Below are 13,130 nucleotides of genomic sequence, written 5' to 3'. Positions count from 1 at the left end.
GATGGAATATATATAATGGTGTTGTTTTTCTGATATACATCACTGAACCTAAATATCAGAAAGCTGTGCACAATTCCAAATTTTCAAGTGACACAAAACTTTGCAGCATGGTGAACTTTGAGGAGAATACTGAAAGTTTAAGAGGACATAAATAAACCAGACTAGTGGGCAGACAAGTAAATTTAATGTAGAGAAGTGTGAAGTAATCATTTTGAAGGGAAGAATGGGGAAAGGCAATGTAAGTGAATGGGTACAAGTTTAAAGTAAATGCAGGATAACCTTGGGATACAAATGCACAAATAGTTGAAGATGGCATAGCAGGAAGAGCAACTAATTAAATTAGCAGATTTTGGGCTTTATGAATATTAACAGTGTGCTAAAGCAAGGACATCATGGTCAACCTCTATCAGTTTGGCCTCAACTGAAATAGCATATTTAATTCTGGGCACCCCATTTGAGAAGGGCAAGAAGCAAAAATGATTTTCAAAATTGTTTCAAGGATGAGTGATTTCAGTGACATGGATAACGTGGGCAAAGCTAGGCTTTTGTCTTTTGAGAAAAGATGTTTCAGAGGAGATTTGATTCAAAATTATGAGGTGTTTGAGCAGTTTAGGAAGAAAGTGCTCACATCAGAAGGTCTAGTCAGATGGCAGAAATTTAAGGTGAATAACAAATAACCAGAGGTGGTGAATATTTTTTTAAATGTAGCAAATGATTAGGATCTACAATGTGTTGCATGAGTGTGATAGAGACAGAATCAGTTATGGATTTGAAAATGGAATTAGAAAATTGTTGAACGAGACAAAACATGCAGCGTTATGGCAAAAAAACATTGTGTGTGGCACCAGCTGAGTTGCCCTTGCAGACAGCCAACAAGGACAGGATGGCCTGAATGATTACAATGCCGAAGCAGGCCATTTCATGATTGCATAATTACAAGTCATGCTTCAAACTGGATGGTAAGGATCTCAATCCCCACATCCAAAACCTCAACACATCAAGATTGACATTTCAAAGCAGGATTGAATGAGCTGTTGCAGTCTCAGAAATACCTGGAGCACCTTTCAATAGACAATAGCTGCAGGAGTAGGCCATTTTGCCCTTCGAGCCTGCACCACCATTCAATATGATCATGGCTGATCATCCTAAATCAGTATCCTGTTCCTGCCTTATCTCCATAACCCTTGATTCCATAATCCTTGAGAGCTCTATCCAACACTTTCTTAAATTAGTCCAGAGACAGGGCCTCCACTGCCCTCTGGGGCAGAGCATTCCATACAGCCACCACTCTCTGGGTGAAGACGTTTCTCCTCATCTCGGTCCTAAATAGTCTATCCCGTATTTTTAAGCTGTGTCCTCTGGTTCAGCACTCACCTATCAGCGGAAACATGTTTCCTGCCTCCAGAGTGTCCAATCCTTTATTAATCTTATATGTCTCAATCAGTCTTCTAAACTCAAGGGTATACAAGCCCAGTCGCTCCAGTCTTTCAGTGTAAGGTAATCCCGCCATTCCAGGAATTGACCTTGTGAACCTACGCTGCACTCCCTCAATAGCCAGAATGTCTTTCCTCAAATTTGGAGACCAGAACTGCACACAGTACTCCAGGTGTGGTCTCACCAGGGCCCTGTACAGCTGCAGAAGAACCTCTTTGCTTCTATACTCAATCCCTCTTGTTATGAAGGCCAGCACACTATTAGCCTTCTTCATTACCTGCTGTACCTGCATGCTTACCTTCATTGACTGGTGTACAAGAACACCCAGATCTCTTTGTACTGCCCCTTTACCTAAATTGACTCCATTTAGGTAGTAATCTGTCTTCCTCTTCTTGCCACCAAAGTGGATAACCATACATTTATCCACATTAAGCTGCATCTGCCATGCATCTGACCACTCACCTAACTTGTCCATGTCACCCTGTAATCTCCTAACATCCTCATCACATTCACCCTGCCACCCAGCTTAGTATCATCAGCAAATTTGCTAATGTTATTACTAATACCATTAGCATTAAGAAAATGAATTTAAAAAGATCCTGCGGCTAACTCCAAAACCAGAGATGTTTTTCCCATCATCCAGCTGATGCTAATCTTTCATTTCTGACATTGCTGCTTGTTGAAACTTCCTGTGCAAATATTGGCACGATAGTTCCATACAAGTGCACAAGTTTATTTCACTACCCAAGAAACATATTTTTGCACAGACTGTGCTCACGAAAGGCACGGAGGGGTGGGTCTTTGGCATTAGCTCAGGAACCTTGGTCTACATAACTAAAGATCAGCAGACACAGCAAAGACAATAGGCCTGCCTACATGAAATAGCAAATATAAAGACAATATGCAATTGTCTCACTGCAGCTTGAGTTAGGTCACTGAACAAGGGTGAATTAGTTATATTGACAGCCGAATTTCTCAAACGTGCTCATTTACAATTCCCCTGCTAGTAATTATACTTTTGCTAACATTTAGTGATGACAGGATTGGGTTATCTAAAGCAGTAAATCATCTCATCAGCTTCTTGACTCGAGGTACCTGAGCTCCCAAGAGGTCCTCCAATTAGTTACCAAGCAAAAAGCAATTTAGTTTCTCCTAAATATACCTGTTTCTTCAAAACTATACTAATGAAATCAACTTTGCTAACAGCTGGTTAAAAATTGTGGCAAATTCTTGAACTTATTAGTGATTTATTTATTTGGTTTTGCTTAATAAATGACATCAGTAAAACACTTTGGGAGTTATTTGACAACTTTTTAAAGTGATAAAGCTGATCAGATATGCAGAAAGGAAAAAGCAATACTCTTTAGCACTGCTTGCACATCATCTTACCTGCCTTCTGTTGTAGGACTAGACACATTTTCTTCTTCACTGCTTTCATCTCCATTTTCTATAAGTTATTACAAAACATAAATGTTATCCCCTTCATCTGCATTCAAGATTCCCAGAGATATCAGAAACTTACAAATTTTATACAGTAAGATTAGATATATTTGTGATGTTGCTTTCACTAACAGTGGTGTAGAAATTTAAAGATGCCTGAAAGATTACACAGTAGTAATCTAAAAAGATCAGAGATAGTCAAGCCATGACAGCAATGGTTACATTAGCCATTTGAATGGCAAGAAAGAGTAGTAGAATTACTTGTAATTACTGGAGTTTTAAATTACATGGAAATTTTAATAACAATTTGAAATGTACATATGTCCTCTATTAGATCGCTACAAAAATTTGATTGTAGCCATAGCCAATTTACCCTATGCAAAGTTAACAACAAACAACTCCGGAGCACTCGTGATTTCAATGTATGTTATTACCAGATGATGTCAAGATAACACTGATTAATATCCTATTAAAACCTACAAAGAGAATAACAGTTCTTGTCCTGGATTGGCAACCTGGAAAATTTATATATCTTTAAGTCACAATTAATTTTCACTGTCTAGACAAAACTGAGGTATATTTTAAAATTGAGCTTTCATGAACAATATTTAGAGCTAATCAGTAAAAATAAAATTCCAGTTACATTTAACAATAGGTACTCTACCTTGATTCTAAAATCTTAAAATCGATTATATATTTCGACATCATGATGGCAATGTATTGTTAAATCACAAACTTTCCATTAAACAAGTGAAAAATAAGATAACAAGTGACAGTACTAAGTGGTTATACTAGAAATATTCAGCTAACTCCTCCACAGAGGAGTTGCATTTCTTGCATTGTTTTTGCTTTGAACTAACTTCTACATTTCATCTTTCAGTCCCCACCCAAGGAACAAAATGGATAAACTGGATACCTCTCAGATTTTTGCTTCCACAGTTTGTTAAAGTTCTCTTATTTAGAAAAGGTCCACAGCTGGGCTATATTTTAATTAGATTCCAAGTCGCTTTATTTGCTTCGAAGAGTAATCATTGACTAGATACTTGAATTAAAATCTAACTAAAAGTTAATGAATTAGCTTAGACCTCAAATAGCTTTGGTTTATAAACAGAAGGATTTGATAGTGGCAAACAAAAGAGCCAAACCAGTCATATGTGGCTAACTTCAATGTAAAAAGGTATGTAAGTCAATAGCCACCATTCAAATAGGGGAGAGACAGATAACCAAGTTCAATTCTTCTGAGGAGAGTTTTCGGAAAATTAAATCTCTCTTAGTGCACTGCATTTAAGGCTTGTGCTGGATGCATACCTCATTTTGTTTTAAGATATCAAGGCAAATTCACAAATGTGAAAAAGAAGCTTTTTGAAGTTATTGCATATTTTGCATATGAAAAATCAAATATGAAGATGATACTGAAAGCAAGTGATTTTGTGCTACTTTTGTTCATTCTCCACAAAAGGAAGTTTACAGGTCTTTTCTAAAGTGAAAGAATGGCAAATGAGGAAAAAAATTTCAAAGCAAATTTAGAGGGAGTACAAAATTATCATGATACACTACCCACACTAACAAAGAAAATAATTCAACTGGGTACTAAATAGGTCAGGCCTCAACAAAATGTTCCTCGTGCTCGTTCATTGTAGTTAGAGCAGCAATACAAAAGTGAAAATGCAAAAATATTAATACAAACTTCAACTTCACTGTGTTGTGATCTCTTCATTTCAAATCTTGTACTAAGCAAAAAAAAATACTGTTGTGTTTCACCTACTTATGTTAAAATTAGCCAAAGCTTTACAAAAAATATGATGTGAATTTGAATTATACTGCACAGTGAGGACCAATCTCCTACTATTTTTAAATTAATGGATTGCTCAAGACCTGATCTCAGGACACTATTTTGAAGCTCAACTGTAACGCACCACAAAATTACTGCATGTTCAACAAAGACAGAATTGGAATAAAAATTGAGCTTCTAGGAGTCTTGTTCTTGGCACATCATGCTTGCTTATGCTAAGTTCAGAAGCAAACTGCATTGGTTGTTAAATGAATCACATTAATCGGAAAAGAAACTGTAAAATGTCTACTGAACCAGCACATCCTTGAAGATGAAATTCAAATCAAAACGAGACTGTTCAGCAAAATATTGAGACTCAGAAGTAAATAAAACTAATATCTAAACCTTCGTCATTGTGCAATATGCAGCCAAGAATTTATTCATTTTGTGATGAGGATTTATATTGTTCTCAAATGATTTTCACTACTTGCCTTACCTACATCCAAAGATGCCAATTTCCAATATTAGATGATATGGAAACTACATATGATGATATACAGTGATGGCTGGATGGGGTTGTAAAAGTTGCAAGGCTCTACAACCCCAGCATCAAAATCAGCTATCACAAAGACCTTGAAGGTAATGGAGTTCTAAAATTTAATATACGATGAAGTTAAACAGATGTGTAAATGCCATCTGCAACCATTTTCTTTAAGTCTTGAATTCACAAGCTCTCATTTACACCATCTATTCGGCTCAGCAGTAAAGTGTTTATTTCAGAAATGCCTTCTGATACTTCAAGCCTCTTGACCTCTTTTAAAAGTTCTAAAAGGACCATGTATTCGAAGAATTAATGCAGTATGCAAAGTCAATGGAAGTGCCAGAGAAAAACATTCAAATATATTTGAGAAATAGCAGAAAGCAGACTTCTCTTTTTGATATTGAGAGAAATCATATTTAGCTCAATCAAGATAACTGCACTGGAAACCAGTTCCACTGGAGCATCACTAAAAAGGTAATGCAGTAGTGCTGAAGAATGCGAAAAATAAAACTCAATGAGAAGAACTCTCAGAAGGGAAATGTGTTACCAATAAGAAAACCAATAAATAATGTTCTCAATCTTAACTGAAAAATAGCACAATGTCAGGAGGTGCAAATAGATAGATCAAGGAGGATTATAGGTGATGTAAGGCATTGAAAGCAGGAATGTGTGTTAGTGTCAACAAGGAAGAACCTGTGGTTTTTGACAAATTTACAAAGTAGACACCAATGCAATCAGAATTAATTGTGTAAAGCTGCACAAAACTAAAACTACAGTTTTTGGCCTAAAACTACAAATCTACACTAATCCTTTCCATTATAGTGTGTTTGGGAAATTTATATTTTTTTAGCACATTTACGTTCATTTTGAACAACGATTTTATTTTATTGTGTGAAGAGATAGGATACATTTGTTACAAATGAAAAGAACTTGGTGGTCTTTTTCAAAAGATGTGTTGTGCAACATATCTGACAGGTAAAACAATCATGGGATTCAAATTGTATAATTTTATTGAAGTGGTAAAATTCCAATTTTTTTTTCAATTCTACATATGGCTGCCAGAAAGGAGGCCTCAATGTATATGAAAACTGAACAAACTTACAGGAAATAACTATTCCACTTTAGAGATAAGAATTTAGTATTCCTTTCATTTTAATTTTAGCTTTCATTCACTGCAATTGTTAACTTACCTTTAAACAACTGCTAACATTAGACATTTCTCTAAATGTGAAGATCAATGGGGCATATCAAATTTCAAATTGTTAGGTCAGAAGCTTATTAAGATCATTACTAAGAGCAATTTCCTGTGTATCCTTACAACATTCACACAGAAAATGCTCTGATGAGCCACAGGAAAAACACAAGTTTATAGTAAATTTCCTTAAATGAATTACAAAGAAAGACGATTAGCACAATTGCAGACATTGATTTTTGAATAAAGATCACACAACCCTACATCATATTTTCAATATTAACAACTTACAAAAGTTAGCAGTCTTAAAATGATAAAATTGCTCCTCAGTTTACACCAATACATACTTTGAGATCATCTGATTCTAACTTACTCTCACCTGGTATTAATTAATTTTTAATAATTATAACTATCAGAGTTTGGGGACTTATTCAAATTGTTAGTGCTCAAATTATTTCTGCAACCTAATGTAGTCTTTGCAGTCTTCCATGACCATGCATGGAGACAATAACCAAATAACAATATATTTAGCATTTCACAAAATATTCTTAGAGAAAACCAGAGAACATTTTATAGACATTATTTGTATTTTAAATAAATGTCATTGAGCAAAATTGTTAGTTTGTATTTATACACATTTGTTAATTGTGTTTACACTACTATAAATATACATGAAGTGTCTTTAAATTTATCTACTTCCATCAACTATACATTCACAACATCCATAATTTGTAGTATTACTGTAATGAGTTAAAGGAATAACAAACAGACAGGAAGAATCAGGCCTGTAGTGATATCATATACAGTAGACAGAAAAGTTTCAACATTTAAGGTGTAAATGGAGCCAACACTTTGCCACAATGATCAGTAGTTAACATCTCGAGTGCATGGACATGATGATTCAATGGTTCACATGGATGTAAAAAAGTGGAGATAAGTCAGGAAAAATGATGATCTGCATTCAGTTTCCCATAAAATGCTGCATGCAGACTTTAAATATTTACAGTTGTTATTTAAAGATGCAGCAAGGTTAGCATACAAGCTTGTTTAGTAAACCATGCATATACACATAACAATAGGCACAATTAACTTACCAGCAGGTATGCTATCTAGTTCTGTGTAAACAACAGTAATGGGGAAACAAAAGAAAAGCAACAAACCAATCAAATGGAATCCACTGTATTAAAAAAAATCTGTCCTATAGAATCAGTAGCAAGAACGAACCAGTGCGGAAATAAAAAAAAGTTACATTTCACAACACTTTCTACTTAATTACAATATTGTTGAGAATATTAATACCCAAAATCATTTTAAATCTTCAGAACCTTTTAACGGTACACAGTCCAACAGGTAATAAGAATTTTACTTCTATAAAAGAAACACCTTCACGTTCAAGCAATTTGGATGTTTTACCAAATGCAGCATCTCAGGGTATTCAGAATATGGAATTAGGCAGTACAGAAGTAATAGCATAAGAATCCATCCACCAACTTTTGTTTTTAAATTTCCAAATGCAAAGCCACAACTTACATGGCACACACTACAAAAATTGGTTCACCAAGTTGAAGTTGTAATGTTTGAAGAAACATATACCAAGATAACTGAAAAATAAAATGTTAAAGGATGCTGGAAATAAAAGAGAAATTGCTAGAACTGGTAACCAGACCAGACAGTATCTGTGGAGAAAGGAAGCATTAACGTTTTAAGTCAGTGACTTTTTTCCAGAACTCAAAGACATTTCCAGAATTTTCTGCTTATATATCATCAAGATAACTGCTCAACTATACAATAGCTCATCTATTAAGGACTTAGAATGGACTCTCCTCATGGGCAATTGATCACAGCATAACCAATCTAAAGATAACAGAAAGATGTATGCATGATACATTGCAGAAGAACCTGCTGCTTTATGCAATCCCCCAGTCTGAGGGAAATTGAGAAGCAAATATGTAAGGAGACCTCATATCTGTAAGAATAATAGGGTTGTAATGGTAGGGGATTTTAACATTACAAACATAGATGGCGATTGTCATAGGGAGAGGAATGTGTTAAGTGCATACAAAAATGATTTCTTGGCGAGTTTTGAGAAGATTTGTAGCTCAGGTTGAGGTTTTGGATGTAGGTTTGCTCGCTGAGCAGGAAGGTTCATTTCCAGATGTTTTGTTACCCGACTAGGTAACATCTTCAGTGGGCCTCAAGCAAAGCAATGCTGAAAATTCCTGCTTTCTATTTATGTTTGGGTTTCTCTGGGTTGGTGATGTCATTACCTGTGGTGAAGTCACTTCCTGTTCCTTCTCTCAGGGGGGTGGTAGGTGGGGTCTAACTCGACGTGTTTGTTGAGTGTGTTCCGGTTAGAATGCCATGCTTCTAGGAATTCTCATACTTGTCTTTTTTTTTGGCTCGTCCTAGGATGGATGTGTTGTCCCAGTCGAAGTGGTGTCCTTCCTTATCTTTATGAAAGGATACGAATGAGAGAGGGTCATGTCTTTTTATGACTAGTTGGTATTCATGTATCCCGGTGGCTAGTTTTCTGCCGGTTTGTCCAATGTAGTGTTTGTTACAGTCCTTGGGGTATTTTGTAAATGACATTAGTTTTGCTCATTGTCTGTATAGGGTCTTTCAAGTTCATTAGCTGCTGTTTTAGTGTGTTGGTAGGTTGGTGGGTTTGTTGGCTACCATGATGCCAAGGGGTCTGAGTAGTCTGGCAGTCATTTCCGAGATGTCTTTGATGTAGAGGAGTGTGGTCAGAGGTTTCTGGACATGTTTTGTCTGCTTGTTTGTTGAGAAGCCAAACAAAGACACGCACGAGAATTCCTAGATGCATGGCATTCCAACCGCAACTCTATCAACAAACACAGAGTTAGACCCCCATCTACACCACCCCCACTCCCAAGAAAAGGGGCAGGCAGTGACTTCACCTGAAATATCACCACCACAGGAAATTACATCAACCCAAAGAAACCCAAACATATAAATAGAAAGCAGGAATTTTCAGCATTGCTTCGCTTAAGGCCCACTGAAGATGCTACCTAGTAGGGTATTAACCTTCCTGCTCAGTGAGCAAACCTACATCCAAAAGTTTTCTTGTTTAATCTGTGGATGTGCCTACCAGAGAAAGAACAAAACTTGAGCTGCCTTCCCAAGAGAAGCTCAAGTGACTGAGCGGTCAGTGGGGAGCACTTTGGGACAAGTGATCATAATTCTATTAGTATTAAATTACTTACGGCAAAGTATCCACCTGATCTGAAAGTTTAAGTTTAAATTGGAGTAAGGCCAATTTTGATGTTATTAGGCAGGAACGTTCAAATTTTGATGGGGGAGGCTGTTTGCAAGGAAAGGGATGATTGGAAAGTGGAAAGCCTTCAAAAAATGAGATAATGAGAGTTCAGAAACAGTACGTTCCTGTTAGCGTGAAGGGAAAATCTGGTACATTGTTGGAATGCTGGATGATTAGAAAGATTGAGGCTCTGGTCAAGAAAAAAGGTGATATGTGTCAGGTACAGACAGCCGGGATTGTGTGATTCCCTAGAGTATAAAAGCAACCGGAGGATACTTAAGAGGGATATCAGGAGAGCAAAAAGGGGACATGAGATAGCATTGGCAAATAGGGTCAAGGAGAATCCAAAGGGAATCTACAAACACATTAAGGGAAAAACAGTAACAAGTGAGTGAATAGGGCCGTTGAAAGATTAACGAGGCTGTCTGTGTGTGGAAATACAGGAGATGGGTGAGACACTAAACAAATATTTTGCGTCAGTATTAGTAGTGGAGGGGGCAAGGAAGCAAGGGGAACTTGGGGAAACAGTTATATCTTAACAAGTGCTCATATTGCAGAAGAGAGTCCTAAAACACACAAAGGTAGATAGATTCCTGGGACCTGATCAAGTGTATCTCAGAGTTTGTGAGAAGATTTGTAGCTCGGGTGCTCGTTGTTGTGGATCTGTTCGCTGAGCTGGGAGTTTTTCTTGCAAACGTTTCGTCCCCTTTCTAGGTGACATCCTCAGTGCTTGGGTACCTCCTGTGAAGCGCTTCTGTGCGGATTCCTCCGGCATTTATACTGGTTTGAATCTGCCGCTTCCGGTTGTCAGTTGCTGTCCGTTGCAGTGGTCGGTATATAGGGTGTAGGTCAATATGTAAGTTAATAGAATTCTTGTATCTCAGAACTTAGTGAGAAGTGATTACTGGACTCTTTGAAATGTTTCTATCATTGACAGTCATAGGTGAAGTGCTGGAAGACTGGAGGGTGGCTAATGTGGTGTCATTATTTAAAAAAGGTGTTAAGAAAAAGCCACAGAACTGTAGGCCGGTGAGCCTAATGTCAGCGGTGGCTAAGTTGTAGGGTGTTGGGGGTTGGTAATTCTGAGGGACAGGACTTAAATGCGTTTGGAAAGACAAGGATTGATAAGGAACAGCAAACACAGCTTTTTTGTAGAGGTGATAAACAGGATTAATGAATGCAGAACAGTAGACATTGTTTATATGGAATTCAGCAAGGTGCTTGACAAGGTTCCTCAGGATAGACTGGTTAGCAAGGTTGGATCAAATGGAATCCAGGGAGAACTAGCAAACTGGATACAAAATTGGCTTGAAGGTAAGAGACTGAAGGTGGTGGTAAAAGGTTGTTTCTTTGGACAGGAGGCCTGTGACCAGTGTTTGGTCCACTGCTTTTCATCATTTATGTAAATGATTTGGATGTGAATATAATTTATGGTTAGTAAGTAGGTAGATGACACAAATTGGAGGTGTAGTGCACAGTAAAGGAGGTTACCTCACAGCACAATGAGATCTTGATCAAATGGGCCAATGGAGTTTAATTTAGATAAATGGGAAGTGAGACATTTTGGCAAGGCAAACCTGGGCAGGACTTATCCACTTAACTGTAGGGCCTGGGGAGCATTATTGAACAAAGTGACTCGGGGTGCATGTGCATAATTCCTTGAAAGTGGAGTTGCAGGTAGACGGTGGTGAAGGCAGCGTTTGGCACACTTGCCTTCGTTGGTCAGTGCATTGGAGTTAGGCCGTCATGGTGTGGCTGTACAGGATATCAATGAGGGCAATTTTGGAATACTGTATTCCACTCTCCCTGTTATAGGAAAGGTGCTGTGAAAGTTGAAAGGGTTCAGAAAAGATCAACAAGAATGTTGCAGGGATTGGATGGTTTGTGCTATAGGGACAGGCTCAATAGTTTGGGGCTATTTTCCCTGAAGCATCGGAGGTCGAGGGATGACCTCAGAGACATTCATAAAATCATGAAATTCATAGATAGGGTGAATAGCCAGATTTTTTTCTTCCCCCAGTGTAGGAGAGTTCAAAACTAAAGAATATAATTTTAGGGTGAGAGGAGAAAGATTTAAAAACGATCCTAAAGGGCAACTTTTTCTCATAGCGTGGTGCATGTATGGAACAATCTCCCAGAGGTGGAGGAGGAGGAAAGTACAATTATAACATGTAAAAGGCACCTACATGGGTACATTAAAGGCAAAAGGGATTAGATCCGTGTCGGCTATCTGGTCAGCACAGATGAATTGGACTGAAGGGTCTGTTTTGGTGTTATATAACTGTGACTCGAATAATCTTGAAATAAAAAAGATTGAAATCAAAGACATAATAATCTAGCAAAACTAGAATCTGAAAGTTAGTTCTGAATTAAACAGATCTACTATCCAGTAAGTTCTTCAATAACGTGATGGTTGCATGCTTGTGCAACCTAGTGTTGAAGAAAGAAAACAGCACCTTAGAAATAGCGTTTAAAGGTTGGCACTGTCATTGCGTTATAGCCAACATGTTTTAGAAGTTCACACTTTAGCAACAGCGTCCTCAATTCATCAAGCGCATTACAGCAAATTCACATCGACACAACACACGTTATAACAGAACAACCTGTATAGATGTATTGAGCCTTGTATCAGCAAAGGTAATCTTCAGAAAGCAGCTCAAGTTAAAACATGTTGGGCTGTTTCAAATAAAAGCAAAATACTGCAGACATTGGAAATCTGAAATAAAGACAAAACATGGAGAAACTCAGCAAACCCAACAGTATCTATGGAGAGGGATCTGTTCAGTTTTAAAGTGTCAGAGAAAGTCAGAGATATACAACACAGAAACAGACCCTTCAGTCCACTTGTCCATGCCAACCAGATATCCCTACCCAATCTAATCCCCCCTGCCAGCACCCTGCCCATATCCCTCCAAACCCTTCCTATTCATATATCAATCCAGATGACTTTTAAAATGTTGCAAATGTTCCACCACTTCGTCTGGCAGCCCATTCCATACACTTACCACACTCTGCGCGAAAAAGTTGCCCCGTAGGTCTCTTTTAAATCTTTCTCCTCTCACCCTAAACCTATGCCCTCTAGTTCTGGACTCCCCCACTCAAAGGAAAAGACTTTGTCTATTTATCCTATCCATACCCCTCATGATTTTATAAACCCCTAAGTTCACCCCTCAGCCTCCAATGCTCCAGAGAAAACAGTCCAAGCCTAATCAACCTCTCCTTATAGCTCAAATCCTCCAACCCTGGCAACATCCTTGTAAATCTTTTCTGAACCCTTTCAAGTTTCACAACATCTTTCTAATAGGAAGGAGACCAGAACTGCATGTAATATTCCAAAAGTGGCCTAGCTAATGTCCTATACAGCCACAACATGACCTCCCAATTCCTATACTTCATACTCTTGACTAATAAAGGAAAGCATACTAAATGCCTTCTTCACTATCCTATCTACCTGCGACTCCTCTTTCAAAGAGCT

At 37.7% G+C, this 13,130-nt stretch overlaps 1 protein-coding gene across 3 annotated transcripts in view; it reads right to left on the bottom strand.

Annotated features, from left to right (window-relative positions):
- Positions 1-13,130, bottom strand: part of kif21a (kinesin family member 21A) — a 148,984-nt gene that overhangs the window by 28,583 nt on the left and 107,271 nt on the right. For 2 of the 3 annotated variants that reach the window (XM_060842947.1, XM_060842945.1), the window contains exons 23-24: positions 7,473-7,493; positions 2,824-2,881 (exon numbers count right to left, since the gene is read on the bottom strand). In XM_060842947.1, the coding sequence (XP_060698930.1) occupies positions 2,824-2,881; positions 7,473-7,493 (79 nt within the window). The remainder of the gene's footprint in view (positions 1-2,823; positions 2,882-7,472; positions 7,494-13,130) is intronic. The other variant, XM_060842946.1, reaches the window with a different exon arrangement.

Source organism: Hemiscyllium ocellatum, chromosome 23 (genome assembly GCF_020745735.1).
Source record: "Hemiscyllium ocellatum isolate sHemOce1 chromosome 23, sHemOce1.pat.X.cur, whole genome shotgun sequence".
Classification (NCBI taxonomy): domain Eukaryota; kingdom Metazoa; phylum Chordata; class Chondrichthyes; order Orectolobiformes; family Hemiscylliidae; genus Hemiscyllium; species Hemiscyllium ocellatum.
This window is presented reverse-complemented; position numbering and strand designations above follow the sequence as displayed.